This window comes from Eretmochelys imbricata, chromosome 1, assembly GCF_965152235.1.
Source record: "Eretmochelys imbricata isolate rEreImb1 chromosome 1, rEreImb1.hap1, whole genome shotgun sequence".
Lineage (NCBI taxonomy): Eukaryota > Metazoa > Chordata > Testudines > Cheloniidae > Eretmochelys > Eretmochelys imbricata.
This window is the reverse complement of record NC_135572.1, coordinates 306,942,588-306,966,243: the sequence shown is the minus strand read 5'-3', so window position 1 is coordinate 306,966,243 and position 23,656 is coordinate 306,942,588. Positions and strand designations below refer to the sequence as shown.

The 23,656-nt window shown below is 38.6% G+C and overlaps 1 protein-coding gene across 2 annotated transcripts in view; it reads left to right on the top strand.

Annotated features, from left to right (window-relative positions):
- PNPLA8 (patatin like domain 8, phospholipase A2) overlaps positions 1 to 23,656 on the top strand; it is a 68,183-nt gene that overhangs the window by 26,547 nt on the left and 17,980 nt on the right. Inside the window, exons 7-8 of one of the 2 annotated variants that reach the window (XM_077834067.1) lie at positions 2,846 to 2,903; positions 6,365 to 6,559. In XM_077834067.1, the coding sequence (XP_077690193.1) occupies positions 2,846 to 2,903; positions 6,365 to 6,559 (253 nt within the window). The remainder of the gene's footprint in view (positions 1 to 2,845; positions 2,904 to 6,364; positions 6,560 to 23,656) is intronic. The other variant, XM_077834074.1, reaches the window with a different exon arrangement.

The window sequence follows — 23,656 nt, the reverse complement described above, 5'->3', positions numbered from 1 at the left end:
GAGAGATTGAAAAGATTGGATTTGTTTCCTTTTGAAAGGAGACAAATGAGAGGGGGCATGACAAAAGTATGTAAAATAATGAATAGTATAGAGGAGGTAACCCAAAAACACGAGGACACTCAATTAAATTAAAAGATGGACTAATTCAAAACTAGTAACAGACAATGACTTGTACCATTGGATGAAAATTAGACTGTGGAACTCATTGCCATGGGATGTTGTTGAGGCCATATGCTTAGCAAGATTCAAAAATGAATTGGACACTTAAGTGAATGTTAAGAATATCAAGAGTTATAATAAATAATGCTAACAAATTTGTAGTGGATGCTGGTGCAACAGTAAACTTTCTCTGCCTGAGTTGGTCTTGAAAAATTACCCAACGTCTACTATCCCAAAGGCTCAGCCTACTTTTCCCAAGGGCAGTTCCCTATCTTGAGCCTCGCCCAAGCCATGCACCCCTTTTACTTGGTCTTCCACCGGTCCTCTACTTGGATCCGCACAATCTAGACCCTATAAACAAATCAATGAATGCCAGCCCCACATAAACAGTCACCTCCCCCGCTCTACTGGCCATGGCCAACACAAGCACTCTCCTTTAAGCATTGCAGTCTCTACAGGTTAGCAGTTGGTACACTCCAGCCCTTGAGTATTTTCCTGGAGTGTCCAGTTCCTGGTCCACTGGACACTCAGGGTATTCAGATCTGCTGCTTCCAAAAGATAGTACACCCCAGCTTACTAGTTCCATCTTAGATCAGTGCCCCACTTAACACACAGCACTTACGTATGTTTATCGTGAAATCGAGTATAAATTTATAGAGATTCAAGTAGTAGCAAGTACAAGTATTGGAAACGTGGTTAAATATAAAATAAAATTATAATGTTCACCCTAGGGCCTAGACTGAAATACTGTCATATATAGTAGAGTAATGCTTCCCCAAAATCATTGCAGCACGTTACAGCCAGGTTTGACTGTGATCCATCTCTTCATGAGATACAAATGCTGTCAGCTTGCCTCCTAGATGAAGAACTCCAGTGTTTCTTTGCTTCCCAAAATATACCAGTCCCATCCTGTGTCTTTTATTCATCAACAGGAACGCTCCCGATGGTGTTTGTTTCATCTTGTAGATTTCCTTTCTTGTAGAGTTTCACAATCTCTCGTTGTATTCTTTCATGCAAATAGGCATACAATACACAATACCCAACTGGCCAGATAGGGAGATAAGTGTCTGCTAGCCTTTGTATGAAAGCAGCATGCCTGAGTATGCCCCCTCCTGGTGACCTGCTTTAATGTCAAGACCTTAAGAACGTAATTTTTGGTATAGATATGTAACTCCTTAAATGTTATCCGTACATATGTTTCTCAATGATTATAATGACCAGTGGGATACCAGCTCTCAGGACAGACCTTACATGCCACCCTTTGATTATTATGTGTATATCTGACCCAGAGGATCCCTGTAAAGCCCTATGCACTCCCTGTGCCCTCTGCCATTTGGCACCAAGCGTTGACTGGGTCACAGAACCACCTTAACTAGTGACTATGGCAGCACTGGAACTGTCTTTGCAGACTTAGGAAGACCGCACCCCACTGCTTTAAACTTGGGCTGCATTCAGAAGGTTTTTTTTTTTGTTATCAGGAGGACTAGAATTTTTTTATGTAAATGAAAGCTTGTATTCTGCAGAAGCTGAGGGAATCTGTCTTGGGCAAGAGCCTACTGTCTATAACTGTCCCCACAAGAACTGTCAAGCTGTTATCTATTTTAAGGTGTAAATGAATGTTGTAAGCTGAGAAGAAAGATCAGAGGTATCTTCTGATACAAGGCCCTCTGCACAGTGCTGCTTCCAGGCTTCTACCGAAACCAGTCTTGGATCGTGTATTGAGGTCGTCTTCTGACTCAGAATATACAAGGGTTATATACAAGATGCAGCACTAACCCTAAAGTTGATGTGATGATCTATTCAGCTTTGGATGATTTGCATGGTTTCTCCTTAGCAGTTGGGAGACTTGTAAAGAATCTATGCAGAATGAAGAATAGATATTTTAACTTCTGTTTTCTCGCTGCATGCTTATAGTCTAAAAAATTCATAATAGTGGTGGGTTTTTTTTCAAGAAAGATGTTTTTATTTCTTGTTTGATAATGGTGTACACCTCAGCAAGAATGACTTTCATTAAAGTAAAACCACTATATTTAAGAGTTCCTTTTTCAAGTCCCAAACAGTCAAAGCACTCTAACATGTTCCTAACTTTAATTACATGTCCCATTGATTTAAAATTAAGTACATGCTTAAATACTGTGCTGGACTGAGGCCTCAGTCATTCTTTTCAAATCATTTTTATACTGAGTTCATCATTTCCAACCAGTGAGGAGATACAGAGGGTGAAATCTGGGGTCTGTTGAAGTCAATGGCAAAACTCCCATACATTTCAATGTAGCCAGGATTTCACCCTGTATGTTTTAAATAGAAAATACCAGAAGTAAGAGTAGGCATAAATGAGTCGTTTTGACTATGCAGTGGTGGGGTAGCCATGTCAGTCCCAAGATATTAGAGAGACAAGGTGGGTGAGATGATAACAGGCCACTTCACCTTGAATGGTCCCTTGAAATATGTGTTAACTACTTATGCTACACAATCTGTTGCATCTTGTGTTTAGCTGTGACACACTGAGTAAGTTTCCCAGACCTGAAGAGCTGTGTAAGCTCAAAAACTTGTCTCTCTCATCAACAGAAGTTAGTCTAATAAAAGATATTATCTCACCCTACTTGTCTCTTTGATGTTGACTAATTTATTGTTCTGATGATGCCAAACTGGTGATGCGTTTTCAATTTTTTACCTGTTTATATAGAGATAGAATGGGATCGGATCTCATGATTGAAACTGCAAGAAATCCCAAATGTCCTAAGGTAAGTGTAGATTTTCAAAAACTAATATTTTACTGAAAAAAATTAATTAGGAACAAATAGCTTCGGGTGATAGTGCCATCACTTGACGAATGTTATTTGTACAACTTGCATGATTTTTTGTAACCTATACTCTGAAAAGTATCTATAAAAACAATCCCCATTTAATAATTAAAATTCCACAAGATATCTTAAATATTTGCCAACCCTGCTGCAGTAGTCTTATACTTCTTAGCGGATAAGTGTCCTGATTTTACATACATTAATTCCCATGAGATGATGTTTGTGAACTGACTACGAATACATACTTCTCAACTACCCTTGCTTTTATGTCACATCTTTGATTCTACAGTTTTGCTATTTTGTCCTAGAATCCTTTCAGTGTTTCCTTGCAGTCCTGTAATGTTGGCTGTTAACTTTCTTCCTGTGGGTGGTGTGAGAGAGCTAGTAGTCTCTCCCCATTTTTTTTTTTTTCATAGATATTTAGGTCAGAAGGGACCATTATGATCATCTCGTCTGACCTCCTGCACAACGCAGGCCACAGAATTTCACCCACCACTCCTACAAAAAAAAAAAAACGCTCACACCTATATCTGTACTATTGAAGTCCTCAAATCATAGTTTAAAGACTTCAAGGAGCAGAGAATCCTCCAGCAAGTGACCCGTGCCCCATGCTACAGAGGAAGGCGAAAAACCTCCGGGGCCTCTTCCAATCTGCCCTGGAGGAAAATTCCTTCCCGACCCCAAATATGGCGATCAGCTAAACCCTGAGCATATGGGCAAGATTCATCAGCCAGATACTACAGAAAATTCTTTCCTGGGTAACTCGGATCCCACCCCATCTAATATCCCATCACAGGCCATTGGGCCTATTTACCATGAATATTTAATTACCAAAACCATGTTATCCCATCATACCATCTCCTCCATCTGCATCACCAGGTTTCCTCTTGTCCTTTTGGTAGGTAGTGATCTCTTTGCCTGTAGCATATGAAGGGCACTAATAAATTGGAGGGGTGTTATATCTAGCACAGCACAAGAGTGAAAAATGAGAAAGGAGAGGGTATTTTGTTTCTGTTATTAGGAAGGAGAAGAAATAAAATAGCACATTGTTAAGAACAATTTGGTAATTAACAGGTGTCTTAGTGTCATTATAGTACTATATTCGGTGTTTTACTATTAAATGGAAAAGGTTCAGATTCTTCTGAAAATAGACATGAGCTCAACTGACTCTCCTTATGCTCTCTGTGTAAAAGGAGGACATGGAAAAAGCTGGAACACCATATTACTTTTTGAGGGATTTGATGTCCTATACTGACTTGATTTAAAAGTTGTCTTTGAACTGAGATCTTGCCTTTCTAAATTCCTGAGTAATAAAATGAGTATATAAATAGAAATGAAATTGTTAGTTATTCAAAGTAACAGGGCTATAGTATTATCCAATAAAACATAAAACAAATAAAACATGCAACCGTACAAGGTGCTTTATGCTCTCAACTCCTTTTGAATTCCTATTAAGAGTTGGATGCTTAGTGCCTTGCAGGAAGCATTTAGTACTTCACAGATTAGGATTATATCCTGAAGTGAAAAATGTGTAGGTGTTAAAAAAAACAAATATGAGCTTTTCAGTGTGATCCTATTCCCATTGAAGTCAATGGAAGTTTTGTCATTGACTTCAATGGGAGCAGAAGACGACCCTTTTGGGGTGAAAAGAAAATTGTTGTACTTCATCATTTGTATCTTAATCACTGTCATATAGAAGTTTTACATGTATTGTTTTTTTCCTGGTAAAGCTATATTTTTTGTGAATACAGTGATTTACTTGTAATTGTGCAACTGAGAGATGGGAGTTAATATGCTGATACCATAACTTCAGCTTCAAGTGCTGATGAGCAATACATTCACAAAAACAAAGACTGCTTTGTAAACTAGTATGCAAATAGTATCACCCACCCACTAATTTGCCAAGAGACACTGTTTTAGACAATGCCAGCCATGCACTATGCATCATCAGTTAAAGATCTTTCAAATTCTTACCATACTGATCGTTGCTTCCAGACCTTTCTTTCTGGGAAGGACTACTTTCTGTCTCCCACTTGGAATGACATGCACAGTTCTTTTGTTCATGATATTTCAGTATCTTTATGGAAAATTCTAGAACTATAAAATGTAGGACAATTTCATACTACTAATCACCTTAGTGATTTTAGTTATATAGTAATTTGATTAATTTTTTGTTGAAATATAGTGAATGTTTTTTATCTCTTTTGTTTTCCTGAGATAAGGAAGCATGCCACAAGTGTAATACAAAGGTGCAGTTTATACATGAATTATTAAGATATGAGCTTCTGTGCTAGACTGGGCAATCTAAAGTTACTTCTGTTGATGCTTGTAACATTAGGTATGTGTTGCACATCATTTTTACTTGGATAATGCTATTTTTTTTTTTTTTACTTTTTGAGTGCTCCACTCCGCAGCTTTGACCACATTTTAATGTAGTTCTTTGTGTTGATTAGAAATAACTATTTTATAGTAGCTCCAAGAATCTGTAAATATCCACATAAGTTAAAAATAATAAAACACTTGTTAGACATTGGGACTTGTCTTTAAACAATATTTTTTCTCCAACATTTGCCTTTGCCTGTAACGTACTAAAAAAACCCAAACATCATTTTATGTCAGGCACCTGACTATTTTCTGTTAAATTTCAGTTGATAGGGCTTGTGAAAAACAGAATAGCAAATGGTGATAATCTCATCATTTCTCTCAGAAAATAACAAGTTCAAGAAAAGATATTTCACTGATTTACAAACTTTCTTAGTTGATATGGAGACCTATTTTCTCTTGACTAATGTAGCATAAGGTGCTGGTAACTCATGTTGCCTGTTTGGAAGAGGAATAGGGAATTTAAAGTCTGTAGGTTCTTTCTACTACCACCTGCAATTCAAAAACAAACAAAACTTCGTCCTCCGTGCTTTCTTTCCATTGAGTTTTGTTGTATTCTTTTTAAGGATAAAAATAATACAGGATGCTGTCTTTGCCTCAGAGTTTGAGCTTCTCTGGCTTTTATGGGCATGCAGACTCTTGGGGAGAAGGTATCTCAACTCTGCAGCTATGACTCTGGTTGACATGGGAGAAGCGTTGGTGAGCTCCACAGGGAGCAATGTCCATATTTCACAACTAGAAGGGCAATAGAACCTGACATAGGGTTAAAAACGAAGAAGAAAATTTCTTGATTATACCTTATAAAAAAAATTGGTATGACAAGGTTGTAGATTACAAGGGATTCATTTTTCTTCAAGCTAGTCATGTGAATTTTATTTTCCCGTTTTACTTGAACGGTTGTCAAGTGTACTTGTACCCACAGCATGATGTACAAAGCTAATATTTAAATCTTGTAACTGTGGGAGGGGAGATGTAGTGTGCCGGTATCTGAAATTATCTTTATTTTTCTAATCTACAAGGTAGCTGCAGTAAGCACCATTGTAAACAGAGGAACACCACTGAAAGCATTTGTGTTTAGAAACTACAACCATTTTCCAGGTGTCAAGTCTCACTACATTGGAGGTTGTCAGTATAAATTATGGCAAGCCATTAGAGCATCATCTGCTGCACCAGGTTACTTTCAGGAGTATGTGTTGGGTAATGACCTTCATCAGGTAAGTTGACATCTGCATAAATAAATATCCTGTTACATTATATTTGGAGATGAATATGTAAGAACTATTATCATGTTTAATTCTAATCTTAGTAATTATTTATTCTTTAGATTATTAGGAAGTGGCAGCATAGAGAAAATCCCAGGAAGGTTATGGGAAGGAAAGGAAACTCTTAGTTTGCTTAGCAATTACAGAAGAGTTAAAAAGTATGAAGAAAGAGAATGTCTGTCTCTCACTGACCAACCCCCTCCACACACACATACCCCACTCTCGCCTTCAAATTCTTCTAATTCTGGAAGGAAACTATACAAGAGTTGCAAATTGCTTCCAAGTTCCTATTTCCAACTGGTAATTCGTTAAGCATTATTTCACTAAGCAGATGTTATAACTAATATTAAACAATAGCATAAAGCATGAAAAATACAAATTAGTACTATTCGTGTTCCCTACACTAGGGAAGAAAATTTATTATTTCAATTTCCCTCACTAACAGTCATAACTCCTAAGAGAATTTCCCTTGCAGTCCAAGACCACATGCTACGTTATGAGAATAGCCTGCTGTTACAGCACCCCTTTTGGCAGCACCCACTTTTAACTGGTTCAACAAAAATGTATAGTTATTAAAACTTGAATAAGCCAATCTCTTATGTCAACAGCCTGTTCCATTTTAAGGTACTGTTACCTTTTAACTGACTTTTGAGAAAGTAGAAAGAGACGCATACATTTCTCTAATAGTTCTCTTCAGTCTTTCTGTGTTGTTTCCTTCCTCCAGTGCTCTCTTTACTGCCAGTCCTGCAGGTCTTCTGATTTTAAAGGGTATTTTTTATAGCATACAGGTAGAATGCACTTAAATCTTTTGTTGCAGACCGGTATTTGTCTGACTGTCAGAAACAGTTGTCAGTGGAGATTGAACCTGAGATATTCAGCACCAAAAGCACAGGCTTCTATCCCATGAGCTAAAGGAGAAGTTCCATTATGTTGTAACTTTAGTAGGCTCGATCACTGAATGAGGGGCAGCTTCTAGAAGAGAACACAGCACATTTTATCCAACAAGTTACACTGCACTGTCCTCTGAACTTCCTAGTGAGTCATATTTGTGTCTGTTCTTAGGACCTGATCCTGAAAACTTCTGTGCATAGGCCTATCAGCTAACCTTCCTCACAGTGAGAGATCACTAAGGAATTTGGCTGTGGAATAGTCTTCCAAAGAAAGTGGTGGAAGACACTCTTGGCATATTTTAAAACTAAATTGGGTGAAACACAAGACTTTGGTGGAGCTATGTACAGAAGTAAAGATGTGCCTAGTAACTGTTTGCAGGTTTGGACTCTTAAAATTGTAAGCTCCTCAGAACACTGACTGCTTTTTTTTTAATTTGTGCCATTTGCAGCACCAAGCACATAATTAGCACTTATATAACATAACATAGTAGGAATATTCTGGAAGTCCAATTCAGAGAGTCAGCACTATTGAAGGAATGGATCTTAGCCTGATGCTTGAGAGTAGCCACACAGTACCCTATAATACCTTGTTTTGTTTTAAATAAAATAGGAATTGAGGGTATCAAATTATGTTAATAGAGTTTTTGAAATGCTGACTTTCTATTTTAAAAAATCATATTTGCATTAGTGCATCTATTATAGGGAGTATGTTTTTTTAAGGTACATTCAGAGGAAAGACTTATTAGGTGATCCAGCACATCTTCCTACAAGAGAAGGATTATTCCTTATTGTGCACTTTGTTTTTTCCAGTCTTTTAATTTTGTGTGTGTCAGGCAACGTGTCTTTGTTCGTATGTTTGTAGCATGAAATGTGTCTAGTAGTTGGGAAAACAATATATTAAATCCTAATAAATTATGGAATGTTTTAAAATAGTGACTTTACAATTTAAGTAATATTTGAGTATAAACATTTATAAGCCACTTCAGTCAGATCCTGAGAATCCTTCCATTTTCTTAATACGTTATTTTTCATGTGTTTGTTTTGAGGCTGTTTCTTTTTGGGGGTGATATATGTGACTATAACCAGGTACACACTTTTCACCAGTGCCGACTGAGGTTGTTATTTTATAACAGTTTTATTTTTAAAAGAAAAATGGACACATACATCACATTTATTACCAAGCTGAGCACTGCTTGAGACCCAGCAGTATGTAGATCTCCCATCTGGCCAGGAAGGACTGGAAAGGAGGCTGCTTTTGCTTTTGGAGACCTTCCAAGCTGCTCCATAACTGCTTGTTGGGTCACTGTTAAGCCATGTGAAGCACTTTTCTTCTTCGTCTCACCTTTCCTTCCCCTTTTTCCTTGGGCTGAGAGCACTGTTCACAAAAGTCCATTTCTATATGAAGAATGGTTTAAAAAGTAGAATGATTTTTCCCTCAATAGAATATTTTGATTGTTATTGTTACAGTATGATGGGACTGAGTCTCATTTACACAATGCCCACTTTACACCACAATGTAGAAGGGCCTTAAAGATGATGATATACTCATGATCTACATACTTTAAGGCCCCTTTACGCTGCCAGAGCATGTAAGGGGCCTTGGTGTAACCAAGAATCAGGTCCATTGTCTACAGTTATCAAAATCTGCTGATGCCAGACTCAGTACCCTATTCATTCTATTTTTCCGCTCCCATCTCTGTTTTTTCCATTCTGGTCCTTTGTGTGTAAAGTCCTCCCAATTCACAGATCCACCACTCTTTTCTCATTCAGATCTTTCCAAAAACCTCACTTGGTTTATTTTAATTATTAGGAGACAAGAGATGTGGGACGTGGTGGGTTACTCTAAATTATTCCACCTCTGGGTTTCCCATTCTTTCAGTCTAAGCTTTTGGGGGCAGGAACAGTTTTTATTTTTCTGTATTGTAGAGGGCTGAGCATGTTTCCAGTACTAAACACTGTTTCCTCTAATGGAAAGAAGATGGTAAACTAACAGAATGGAATTTAGAAGACATTATGTCAGACATAATCAATCAGTGCATACAATTTACAACTTTATAGAGTTCTTTTAAAACTGTCAAACCTGCTGTTTCCCATGCATTCCTTTCTCCAAGTTAGCGTAAAGTAATTCTGGTATATAGTCAGCTCAGTGGTTGTTTAGTTTGAAACTTCTCCAGCTCAGGTAGGGAGAACTTGATGGTTTATTTCCTCTCTGCTTTCCTAAGGTCAGCTCTCAACATATCCACTTGCCTACTTATATTTTGAGAGTAAAAAATCATGGATGACAAATGGCATTGGAGAGCAAGCACCAAGGGAGCTCTATCTCTAGAGGGGCAGAAGACTCTCCTGTAGAGTTCTAAAGGATGCAGTCAGAGGGAATCAGTCTTCCCATTGGACTCATCCTGCAAATCTTACTTTGCCAGTGTGTGCAAGGCATATTGGACAAGTGAACTGGTACATGACCTGTCAAGATTGCCTGGACTCTGGTGGAATTTGGGGAAAATCCTAGTATGCCTCCCTGTACAGTGATGTTGATATCATGGTGATATGTACCTTAGAAAACCCTACGTGGTACAATTTCTGGAGCACTCAGTACTCACATTTTCATTACCTACATCGATCAGTCTCATTGACCAAAATACTGCAGAAAAGGTTTTTTCCTTTTGATTTTTAGTATAAAGAGGAATCATTCTGTTTTGTCACCCGGTTACTTTTTTTACATTACATCTGTTCATTTATCAATTTGATGGGGAAAATTGTGGCTATATTTTGGGAGCTTTGAATACTGCATACTCTTCAAGACTCGGCTGGAAATTAAATGCATACTAAAATTTTTATTTTTTTTTTTACAGAAATTATATAGAATGCTTACATCAAATAAATGATGTAGATATATGTTTGCAAAGGGTCTCAGAACCAGGAGGCATTACTTCAATTGGAAGTAATGGCCTGTGTCAAAGGCTTTAATATTTGTAGTGTTATCTCAGAATGATGACACTTGTTTTTAAAAGAAGAGTTTTTCAAATGGCTTGGAAATTGTCCTCTCACCACTCAGAATAGCTCATCATCATGTCGTCTTTTTTCAAAAATACTAATTCTCTATTCACATGAATAGTATATGGAGACCTGGTTACAATTTTTACAGTTGAAAAAACTTCTGTAGAGGTCCCTGGAGACCCAGTTAAGGTGTCAAGATGGTTGTTAAAGTATCAGTGAAAGTACAGCATTATAACTGAAACATTATCATGTATGGCTTTTGGCCTTTCAGTTTTTGATAAGGGATTACTTAGAGACAGTATGTTGCATCAGTTCGTCAGTCAGTTGCATCCTTCAGTTCTGCTTTCAAAAACAGACCTGACTTTAGGGTATCAGGATGAATCTGAAAAATATTTATTCTGACATTTCAAATTTTTTGTAGATTTTTACAGGTAGTCGGCCTTACTGTTTTCCCTACGAATGTTGTCTGATATTTGTTGAAATTGGAGTCTTGTGTGGAACTGTATGAAGTAGTTGGATGAGTGAAGCAAGGCCAGGATTGAGATGCATTGGCCGAGTGGCATAGGGAATGTTGAACAATGCATTCCTGAACTGTGTCTGAATCTAACCATGGCTATCGGTTTCTCATTTAAAAATTTTTCTCTCTCTCTCTCTCACACACACACAAACAATTTCTAGGAAAACACGTACAAGATGGCTTGCTGAACTGGGTGCTATCAAATTTTGGAAAGGCTCAGAAATGTATTATGCTAATTATTTCTTAAATTTAACTCTCAGTATAAGTGTTGACAGAGTATGGGATTGCTACATCTCACAGGCATCAGATGCCTAAATATTTTTCCTATTTGTTGGATGGAGATCAGCTGCTATAAAGTTTGTATTGCCAAAAAAACAACTAGCAATGTTTATGTTCGCTCAGTCGTGTGGTGCTATCCTGTTACGCCCTAGCAAGTCGGAAAAACAGTGCAGCTGTTGGTAGATGAGAGGAGGAGGATTAATGCTCTTTGTGGTTCAAAAGAGGAACACATTAAACATTCAAAGGGATTTTATCCCTCTAGCGTGCTTCAGCAGTAACCATGAAAGTCTAGGGATACCAAGTCATGTCGTCAAGATATGGAAGTTATACTACTATCTATATATAAAAAGAAATCTGATATTAAAATCTAGATATAAAACACCAATGATCTGTTAGAATCTCCCAGTCTTCTTGCTACGAATTAATGTTTTTTTTCCCCTTCACTTCCCCCTGAAGGGAAAGCAGTTTCTTAGATCTTCTCCTCCTTTTTTCTTCAGTATGAAAAACATTCAGTGTTTGGGATACTCAGTAATGTCTCTTGACTAGGCAGCATAGCATGTTAAGCAATTTGTTAGTTAAATAATAGAGCAGGCTAAGATTTAACGAAAATTATTATGCACATTTCACTTGTTTGATTTCACAGAAAAAATTAACTTGTATCATAGGAATAATTAAAAAATAAAGATTTAAAACAGCAATATATCTTCTTTCATAAGACAAAATATACTCGTTAACACTAATGGTTCCCCTTCACTAGCAAATTTCTTCAGACTTCCCATCATTGTGCTAATATATTACAACTCCACTTGTGGCAGCACTAATGTAGGCAAGCCACTAATGATTTAACCACCATGTCATCTAGACCTGTTCTGGGCAGGGTTAGATAACATGGTAGTTAAATTGCTGTCAGCTAGTCTACATTAGTACTGCTAATGGTGGAATTTCACCTGTGAAAGTGGAATAATGGGAAATGTGAAGAAGGCGGCGAGTGAAGATGCAACCTAAAAGATAACAGAAATATCTTCTGTAATATAGAAAAATATTTTAAAATGTCAAAGTAATATACTGAAGTGCCTAGAACTTCAAGTGGGCTCTTGATAAAATGAAAGAGAAAACAATATAATTTCCAGTTATTTTCTAGACTTTTTTCTCCTAGTAACTAAAGGCAACAAACCTGCAGAGGTACTCCAACATTTGCACCAAATAGAGAGGCCCTCAAAGGTGACTTGCTCAGTGAATCCTTACCCCAACTGGTTTTAAACTTGCAGCTTTCAAAATTAAACTCCAGACTGCCTCCCATCTTCTAAGGAGGTGACTTAGAATGTAGGTCATCTCAGCGGTCTTCACATTCATGGGATATACCAGGAGTGGCCAAACTTACTGACCCTCCAAGCCGCATACAATAATCTTCAGAAGTTCAAGAGCCACAAGACACACACAACCTGTCCCATGGGGCAGTGCCTGCCAGGATATGGGGCTTCTTCCCCTCTCTCCCCACACTGGGCTAAAGCCCCTAGTCTTACTACCCCGTTGCAGGGCAGAAGCCCCAAGCTCCCCCCCTGCCCAGTCTTGTAGCCAGACAATAGGAGATGCATGGGGGATTCTGGGAGCTACACTTTCATAGTAAAAGAGCCACATGTGGCTCACGAGCTACAGTTTGCCCATGCCTGGGATATACTATGGTGATGGATGTGCAATACAGGCTTAGATAGGATGCAGCATGATAGGTATGTCTTCTCACAATTTTATAAAATTAAACAAATTTTGAAACTAAGAACTCCAAATATTTATTTTTATCTCTTGTTTCAGTCCAGTTGTTGTCACATGTACTTTCCTCTAGTCCTACTGGAAATTTCCTTTACTGTTTAGGAGAGGAGGAATTTACCTTTATGCACCAAGTATATGGACGTGTGTAAATTCTTGTTTGTTAGGGCTTCTGGGGAGGTTTGTGAGCATAGTGTGTTTGGGCAAAGTGGAGAGGAGGTATGTCTTGCTGCTATGTTATTGGTGGTTTGTTAATTTTTATGTATTGTGCAGTTGGGTGATATCTTTTTGTAGATGTGAATTTAATTATTGGGGCACTTATAGCTGGTTTATGGTGACTTTTTTGGTATTGTTAAATTAAAATATTTTGTTTAGATTTGTGAATTTGTAGAACTTTATTGATGCAGCTCACCCAGCTAGTTATTCAATACAACACAAATTTACACAAAGCAGAAGAGGGTGGTATAATGAAGAACTAAATCTGAGTCCATTCAGTTGCGTCATAAAGGGTTTGCATGATATCCATGCCATCGTGGAAGAGGAGAGTAAAGAATCATGTTCCTTTTCTACCAGGACTTCCGCAAAATGTCAGCCTGCAGTACTGATTCAGTTAGTGAGCCATCTAACCAGTCTAGGGCACTGTAGAGTTCCAGACTTAAATGCTACATGCTATGAGAATGCTAAAAGAATCAAGTATATCAGAGACAATCTCTCCAGCTCTATCAAACGAGCTCGAGATAAAAGGTGAAAAACACTTCACCTTTCCAAACAGAATGTAAGCCAGTGTTTCTAACAGAGGTACTGGAAGCACAGAAGGAAGCATGTGACATGGACTTGTGGTTTTCATTGCTAGTAAAAGCCAGAGGAGAATACTTAGAGCCACTATTGACAGCTGTTCCCTCAAGGAAGGTTTATTTCTTCTTCGAGTGCTTGTTCACGTCCATTCCACATTAGGTGTGCGCGCGCTGCGTGCACGAGCATTAGAAACTTTTTCCCTTAGCGGCTCCCGTCGGGCCAGCGGGACCCCCCCCCGAGTGGCGCCACTGCGCTGTGCATATATACCCCTGCCAGCCCGACCCCCTCCAGTTCCTTCTTACCGTCCATGGCGGCGTTGGAACAACCTCTCTCTCCTTCTCTCTCTCGTAGAAGAGCAGTCCCTTAGCTGTTATCAGTTAGTTAACATACCTTTATTGTGGACACTTAAGTGATTAGCTGCTTGAAGGCTTCCAGCACCTGCCGCAGGGCATGCCGCAGGCCCACGGCTTCGAGGCTTGCGCCATGTGCCACAAACCTATGCCAGTTAGTGACCCCCACGACTCACGTCTATGTTGCCTGGGAGACAGACATCAAACTGAGCGGTGTAGCATTTTGCAAAACGTTTAAGCCAAGAACAAGGAAAGAAAGAGACTTGTTTAAAGTAGCTGTTGATGGAAGCCGCATTATAGCCACCGGGCCTGGAGTGCCCGACGCCGGCTCAGGCTTCCTCGGTGCGTAGTGCCCTGGAGCCGTCAAGAGACCCGACGCCGGCTAAGCACTGTAAACTGTCGGCCCCAGAGCGCCAGACTAGGCCCCGGCACCGCTCGTCCTCCCCGGTGCGGCCCCCCACACAGCCGAAAGGAAGGCATGGTCGTTCCCCGCACAGGAGGCCGGTGCCTCCCAAGGCCCGGATAAGAGCGGGAAGGCCACTGTAACGGCACTGGCAGTCCCAGCAGCACAAGCCCCACTGAGCCCAGACCTAAGCGAGCACAGTGCAAACGATGAGCTCGAGGGCATAACTGATCAGCCCTCCATTCCTGGCACCTTTCAGGGTGCACACCGAATGTGGAATGGACGTGAACAACACATCTCGAAGAACAACGGTTACGAGAAAGTAACCATTTTTTCCATCATCTCTATAACATGCATCAATCTGTCTCATGGTCAAGAAACAATCATTTAATTCCATCAAGCACGTCAGCTACTCCTCAGTCACTAATCTTTCTCCCTCCTGCGGTAAATTCATTTAAGTTGGTGGCTAGCAAACTCTAGGAACTTGTCACTACCACCAACATTCTAGACCCCTTCCAGTCTGGTTTCAGGTCTTCAACTAGGGTTGTCCCTGCTAAATGCACTGTCAGGTGATCTCAATCCTATGGACAGAGACCGTTATTGAATGGGAGAGTTTCTAGTTGGGTTCTGTTGAGATTAGTACTAGTCCCAACACTTCTCAACATTTTTATCAGTGATCTGGAAGTAAATATAATATCGCTGCTGATAAAATTTGCAGATTACATAAAGATTGGCAGAGTGTAAAATAATAATGACAGATAGGGCAGTCATACAGAGTAATCTGGACCCCTTGGTCAGCTGGGCCAATTCAAATAAAATGTGTTTTGATACCGCCAAATGCAAAGTTATACATCTAGAAAGAAGGAATGCAGACCCTGTCTATAGAATGGGGTGTTGGATTCTGGAAAACACTGACGCTGAAAAGGGTCTTGGGGAGTCACAGGGGACAAGCAACTCAACATAAGCACCAGTGCGATGCTGCTGCAAAAACAGCTAGTGATTTTCTTGGATGTATAAACGGGAATAGTGAGGTGATTTTTTCCCTCTGTGTATACAGCATTTATTAGACTGATACTGGACTACTGTGACAGTTGTGATGTCCACATTTTAAAGAGTATGTTGAAAAATCTCCAGAACAGCCACAAAATTTATTCAAGGGCTAGAAAAATGCCTTAGTGCGAGACTTACAGAATTCAGTCTGTTTACTTTATCAACAAGAAGATTGAGAGGTGACTTGATCACAGTGTATAAGTATCTTCCTGTGGAGAAAATACTGCGTACTAAATTTGGTGTTGGGTTTTAAATCTAGCACAGAGAGGCTTACAAGAACCAATGACTGGAGGCTGAAGCCAGACAAATTCAGATTAAAAATTGGGCACAGATTTTTAAGAGAGGGGGTGATTAACCACTGAAACAAACTTCCAAGGGAAGTGGTGGGTTTGCCATGTCTTGAAGTTTTTAAGTCAAGACTTCATGCCTTTCTGAAAGGTATGTTTTAGCCAAACACAATTTATAGGGCTCTAAACAAATGGAAACTGGGTGGAATTTTATGTCCTGTGATATATAGGAGATTGCACCAGGTGATCTAATAGTCCCTTCTCTTCTTAAGAATTGAACCCTCACAACATCCCGATGAAGCAGGCAAGTTGTATGTTGTATATCACAGTACAGTAGAACTCCCCAGTTCTGCACACACTGATTTTTATGAACCACCAGTTACATGAACTATTTTTACCCAACATGAAAAAAAACCCATATCCCTCATCTACGTTCACATATATGTTCTTGGGCAGTAAGCAGAGGTCACCCACACTTTGTATGGGTTTATTTACCTTCCCACACTTTGGGGAAGGCACCTTGGTATCAGATGAGTCCTGCTTTGAAAAGGTAGTGTGTGAGCATTTGTGTTCTTCAGTGTTCTCTTTCGTGATAGCCAAGAAACACTGTACATTTTGTTACCCTTTATGTGCATTATCATTGAATGATCCATAAGTTAACTTATGCACAGTACTGACTAATTTTGAGATGTGAAATTTTGTAAACTTTTCATTTAATGAACTCAGTCTCCAATTAGCTCATAAAATAGGAGTTGTATTGTGTATTGTTTGGTGATGTGTGCCTCGGTTCATTAAACAGTGTACAGACTTCAATTTATTATATATATATATATATATATATATATAATAATACTATGTTTTGTATGAAACATCTAACAGTATATTTTATGACCAATCATTGTTCTTTAATATGCTAGTCAATATTTAGCAAATGTCCATCAGTAGGATATCGGAGTATTTTCTCAATATCTAGTATGCAGCCACTAATTCAGCAGTAACTACCAACCAGCTGAGCATTTCCTGTTGATTAATGAGTGGCTGAGAGGAGTTGATAGCTCAAGATAATCAGCCCATTAACCCCAGCACATCATTAATCCTGAAGAAATGCCCTGAACAAGCATTGCTATTTTAAAAAAAATAAAGTTTTTCAAATGTTTAACTTCTAATAGCAATAGCATTCATATGCCCAGTTAAGAATTTGTAGAGTGACATTTGTGTGTGACATCCATAGATGTTTGTTCATTAGTGTGTTACAGTATCAACTGAATGGTTTTCAAGACGGGATTTATTATATGGGACAGTATATCATGTTAGTAAGGGAATCAATTTTTATCTGAATAAAATTATTTACATTTTAAATGTAAATATAACAATTATCCTATGAATAAGTGTGTACATGTATTTTACTTCACAAGTATGTTTGGGTGGGTTGGAAAGGACTTTCAAACTTTAGTATATAGTGTTAATTCATGTTTATAAGGCCTCTTATTTGTGTATTTTTGAGTGCAATACTGATTAATCATACTTTCCTTAAATATACAGTATGTATGTGAAATTTCAAGAGTTTCAGAAGTTCTGTTAATGCTATACTGTGAAACTTAGTTTCCTTTTCTATACATTGTTACTGTCTGCATAGTTTTCTTCTCAGTCGAAGGTAAAATTGAGAGGAGACGTTATGTCATCCAGCATAAAGTAATCCTGTCTTTGTTCATAATGCAGCTTGTGTGCCATTTACATCCATTCTGTATGATGATTAAAAGTCAGACTAGATAGCAAAGGAGGCTTTTATACCAGAATTATTTTTGCAACAAGATAAATACATGGAGAGGGAAAATTTTTCCTATTTACATTTTATTTAATTTGTAATGCAAATAATTTTTTTAAATAATTCCGTTAGCCAGTTCTAGTGGCATTAATGTGTTCCATTAAGCAGCCAGATTATAACAATCACTTCTCAAAGCTTGATTTAGCATATTTGTTTCTGGTATTAAACTTTTTAAAATAATAAATTGAACGAAAATCATAGTTTGGTTAATATAATGATGGGTCTTTTACTTATCAATTTACACGGCTACATTTGAGAGCAATTTGAAGGAGGGTCTCTGTCTTTCTGGATGGGAAAAGAATAGATTGATTCTTAAAATGATGGATGCATTCGGTCTATGGAAGGAAAGTATTTGTTATACATCATCAATTAATTCCCCATTTTAGAATACAGCAACACACAGCATACATCATAAATGAATCTGGTGACCTTAGGGCATCTCTATTGTGTAGCAAAAGTGTGTATTCTTTTCAAATAAACTGTGAATGAAATACTTTATTTATATGATAAGGGTTACCTTTAAACCACAAGATCAATTTTCTATAAAACATAAATTTTATTAAGATTAAAAACTACTTTTCCCCCTTCCCCTTTCAAAATGGAACAGTCCTAACATTAAAATGAAACTGTAAGTAGTTAGTTCCAGAGCCTTATGAAAATATATATGTGGGATTTCTGGTTTTAAGATAAAAATATCACCACCCTTGGCTGCCAACCACCATCAAAGCAAAAGTCAGGCAATTCTAGCTCTCCATTATTTAGTGTGTAATTTCCATTTTCCCTACTTTTGAAAATAGCTTACAGAGCAGACTGACAGTCCCTAAGGATTTCAAGTGCCTGTTGGGGAGCTCATATTCGGTAGCACTTCCAAAGTGGTTAAGTTTTGCTATTTTTTTATTAAAAGAAACATTTTTTAAATTGATTTTTATTCTTATAGAGCACAGTTCACCTAAAATTATACATCACCACAAATTATAAGTTCTTCACACACATTCAGAATGAATAGGTAAGAATAATCAGCCTGATGACAATTGGATTGTTTTATGCACTTACATCAGAAGTATGTTCCTATTGGGGATAATTCAGGGGTTAGTTTATGGTACTATTGGATTTGGTTTGTTAGACTCCTTTTATATGTAAAAGGAAAATCTTGAATTCAAGCATATCTTCGAAAAAACTAGGATTTAGCAGACCAGTAATAATTGCCTGAACAAATATAAGGGCTAGATTGACAGAGATTTAAGCACCTAACTAGCTCTCTAGGTAACTAAAGCCAATATTTAGGCACCACTGGCATTCACAAAACCATACCCAGCTGCTGCTTAACCCTGTAGGCAGCTAAATTTCCCCTGATGGGCATATCAAAAATGCCTAAATCCCAATACCACTGAGATATTCAGCACACTAGTTCACACTTCAACCCTAAAAGCATTCTCAAACTGGACATTTTCCCTATCTGTGTCACCTGCGGAACCCAGTCCATTAAGCATGTTCAGATTATGCCTAATCTGCACAAAAGATAGTCGAGGGAGGGGAGTGTGTCCTAACCACCAGGCTATTGGAGTTCAGGGGTTGGGTCTGTCTCTCTCAGTCTCTTCTGTTGGAGCTGTTCCAATTTGTAAAAATAATATTTCTTGGAGCAGGGACGTGAATCTGCCTCTCCCACCTGCGAGGTGAATGTCATAATCACTGGGCTGTAGAGTCAGTCTCTCACTTTCTCTGTGTGTCTGCCCAAATCAGAAATATTGCACATAGTAAAAGATGCTGCATAAATTTGGCTTCTAGGCTTCGTCCTGCCTTCTGGTCTGAGGACATCCACTGCCACTTATGCAAGCGCATTAACTGAATTTACAGTATACTTGGCAGTGCACACTCACTTATTGGAAACTAGGATAAAGTCTTTAATCTATTTAATTTTTTTAGAAAGTAGTCCATTTTAACAATGTAGAAGCATTTCATATGCCTCAACCCAAGAACAAGTCTTAACTTTAATCTCTGTTAATTATGTTGATTTTTACGTTTAGACTTGAAAAATACTTTTGAGAAATCCTTTCATAATCTTGGCTTTGCCTGCAATAGTCTTGTATTAGTTCTGTCTCCACTTTTTCACAAATACAATGAAGGTAAACAACAGAGCAAGTCTGTAAAAGTGAACTAGAAATTCAAAGCATGTCTGCACAAGCAGTGAAGTGAAATGGTTACTATGGAGCCAACAGACTCCACTCCCAAATATCAGACTTGGCTGTACCAAGTCATATATAATGGTAAATTTTTTCACAGAGCTTAACAGCATTATAGTGAATCTGTGCAGTATACAGGATGCCATAGAAAATTTCAAGGCACAATCTGAATTTAACAAATTTAGGAAATATGATGACTGGCTATGAACGTACAAACAGCTGGCTGTCAACAGTAAAGTATGACACAATTAAACTGTAATTAAGCTTCTATTGTTAGTACAATATAGAATACTGTAATGTATTTTGATTTGATCCTTACCGATTATTTATATACTCTAAAACCAGGATTATTCAAGTGCAGTCTGTGACCATCAAGGGAACAGAAGACCTCCCGTGAGGTCAACAGTACTTCCTCTGTGCCCCTGTGTTTCTAGTGGGGGGCATAAGATTGCTGTGAATGGGGGGGGGGTGGAAGGATATGAGGGGGAGCAAGGGGATCTATGGGGATGTCAGCAGGGAGAGCAGCCATCCCCACCCTGGAAAGGGCATCCCAGCAATTCCTATTGCCATTCCTATGGCAATTCCTTGGCAGCTGGTGCCCTGTGGTGGCTGGCACCCTGTGCTCTGATGCTCCACTGCCTGAGTGGCCTGTCCCCCACCCCAACAGTTTGCACATGTGCTTCTGCCCCTCCCCTGGGCTTGGTGCCTCTGCTGGGACTAGTGGTGGCTAGAAGGCAGAGAGCGGAGATCCGTTCCTAGTAGCCAGCCCAATCCTCATGCACTGTGGTGGCTGCTCCAGTCTCTCCTCTGTGAGATATTGTGGTGGTGGAAAACACTGGCGGGGAGGGGGACATGCATCAGCTGCTGCCCTCCAGTATTTCCATTGTGGGGACACTAGCCTTCTCACCCCATCCCTGTTCCACTGCTTATGGTTTCTAGCATGTGTGAGATTTCCCTATGACTTTAGAAGTCTGTGTCTGCCTCCTTTATAGTACTTATACATCCCTGCCACAGTTGACTTCCATATCATAATTTTAATTCTTTACCTTTGAAACCAATGGTAGTTGGCTGGTTTCAGTTTTCTGGGGGACGGGGGTTGGAGTGCGGGGCGAATGTTGGTTTTCATTATTTTGGTTTTGTTTGGTTTTTAACTTCACAAAAATTACCTTTTCTTACTGCTGCAAATTAGTCGGTATCTTGCAGGCTGGTCACAAGAAATCATTTTCTAGGCTACTTTGCCGTTACAAAAATCTGTTGGGGTTTTTTGTCTTTTTTTTTAAAGCTCTGCAAGAGCCTGAGCCCCCTCAAATCTCCATCAGTAAAACTAAAGAGAGGAATGTTCCACAACTATTAGTTAATCTGTTTTGTAATGTGGAGAGAAGGTGTGAATTTTTGGGAAGGGGGCGAAATGGGCTTAAGAAATTTGAGAACCACTGCTCCAAAGGCCTGGTCCTGAGGAAGACAGAGTGCATGCAAACCCCATCAATTTCAAATATGTTAATTTGACATGTACAAATCAACCAGAAATTCCTTCAATTACCCCTTGTGTGCTGGTCTTCAGTGAGACTCAGTATCTTTCAGGTTCCATGTATGTTGAATTGTGTGTATTTTCTCTCTCACTTTATGTAAAAGCTTGTACATTTATGTGTATACTGTAAATTTGGGGGAGTGTTATAACCAACTTTTAAAAACTTGACCATCTCCTTCCAAAAGAATAAATAGGGCAAAACTGCAAATGGCTGCATTTAGAATCTCATCCATTTGATTTCCCACACCCTGTTTATTGCATCGTATTTGCTTTTGCATTATAATTGGCACATATCAGTTCCTTTGGCAGTATCAAGTTGTAACTGTGAGTTCTAGTGCTTTAGAAGTAAAATTCTTATCTTTCCCCCAGCCTTGAAATTACTATTCTAACCAAGAGCAGACATTCAAAACTTCAAGGAAAAAAAATCTTATATTGTAATGTTTGTTGTTGAATTTCCATATCACGCTAAATAACACTAGATCTATGAATATATTACTAAATTGCATAAAAATTAAAAGATAGTACTGAATTACTTTTATAAAAGGCTTTGGTAAAATTTGTCACTGTGTGAAAAATTTTATATTGTCCAGTATGACACTAGTTGATTTGCTGTTGAGCAAGGGATGTTAACTGAACACCTGTTGGAAAATCTTTTCATCACTCATTTACATCCTCTTTCCTTGCTGTATGACTTTATGTTCAGTGTTCTGGCAGCAAAGCGGACTTATATCTGGAGAGTTGTTGCAAAAATCATAATGTTAGGAAGTGTGACTTATTTGCTATCTCACTGACTGCAACAGCATGACAGGATAGAGCATTGTAAGAATGGAGAAACAGCAAAGGGCAGGGATGACTCTGTTTGGTTAAGTGAAGAGGGGGACTTGCAGCTGTTGTGAATGTAAACAAAGGGAAGAGATGTCAAAATGTAGGTCAAGACAACATAAGAACCAGGGAGAATAAAGGGAATGAGCCACTTGTCAGCTCTGGCCACTCGCCCAGTAGTCTAATAGAACCTTGGACATTTGCACAAACTTTATATGGATGCTTGTTAACCGAATAGTTATTTGAAGAGTGGCAATACATTGTAGTCACCCTTTTCATCATAAAAAGAAAAGGAGTACTTGTGGCACCTTAGAGACTAACAAATTTATTTGAGCATAAGCTTTTGTGAGCTACAGCTCACTTCATCGGATGCATTCGGTGGAAAATACAGTGGGGAGATTTATATACACAGAGAACATGAAACAATGGGTGTTACCCTACACACTGTAAAGAGAGTGATCACTTAAGGTGAGCTATTATCAGCAGGAGGGGGAGCTTTTTGTAGTGATAGTCAAGGTGGGCTATTTCCAGCAGTTGACAAGAACATCTGGATTCATCATGGATTCCAACGTACCAATCCCTATGGGTAATGACCATTCCATTTATATTATGACATGTGATTTAGGCTGACACTAAAGTTCAGCTTCTAAAACTACATCTTTTAAACAAGTGTTCACTTTAAATCTAAACTAACTGATTATATATGCTTCCATGATGTACACCCTATTCCTTATAAATAAATAAATGAGGCTTTATACTGGAATGTGTTCTGTACTTTCTGAGAGGAGTTGATTCTCTTCTCACCTCTCTTCTCCAGGAGTTGAGAAGGCTCAGTTCCCCACACGAGGTGCTCATGAGCTTGGAGAGTTGCACCTTAAATTGGTCATTTTGTTTGGGATATAATTTAATCTTGATGAAAACATTTTCAGTCTGGTAAAGCAAGAATAGATTTGTTTGCATTGTTTCTTGATCTTTCCTTAGGATAAGCTGAAAGTTGGGGGAGGCTTTGAGACAGTAGAATGCATATATGCACAGTGGGTCCATGAAATGTGTGTTATAAGTGTAAATCACTATTTTGAAAACATAGAGAGAGGAATGAATATTTGACCTTAAAGGTAGAGATGTCAGAATGCATGTTAAAGGCTACATGCTTCTTGTGATACATTCTATACTTCTTGTTGATGCCTTGCATTCACTAATTGTTACACCTAGGAGCATTCAAAAGTTCATCATGGTTTAAGTGCGACTGATTATACATGTAGATGAAAAACAAGCTAGTTCTCCAAAACCTCATCATTATTAATCTGTAGGTTAGAAAATGCAACTTGTCACCACAGCTGGTAGGCTCTTGTACACTATAGTTCC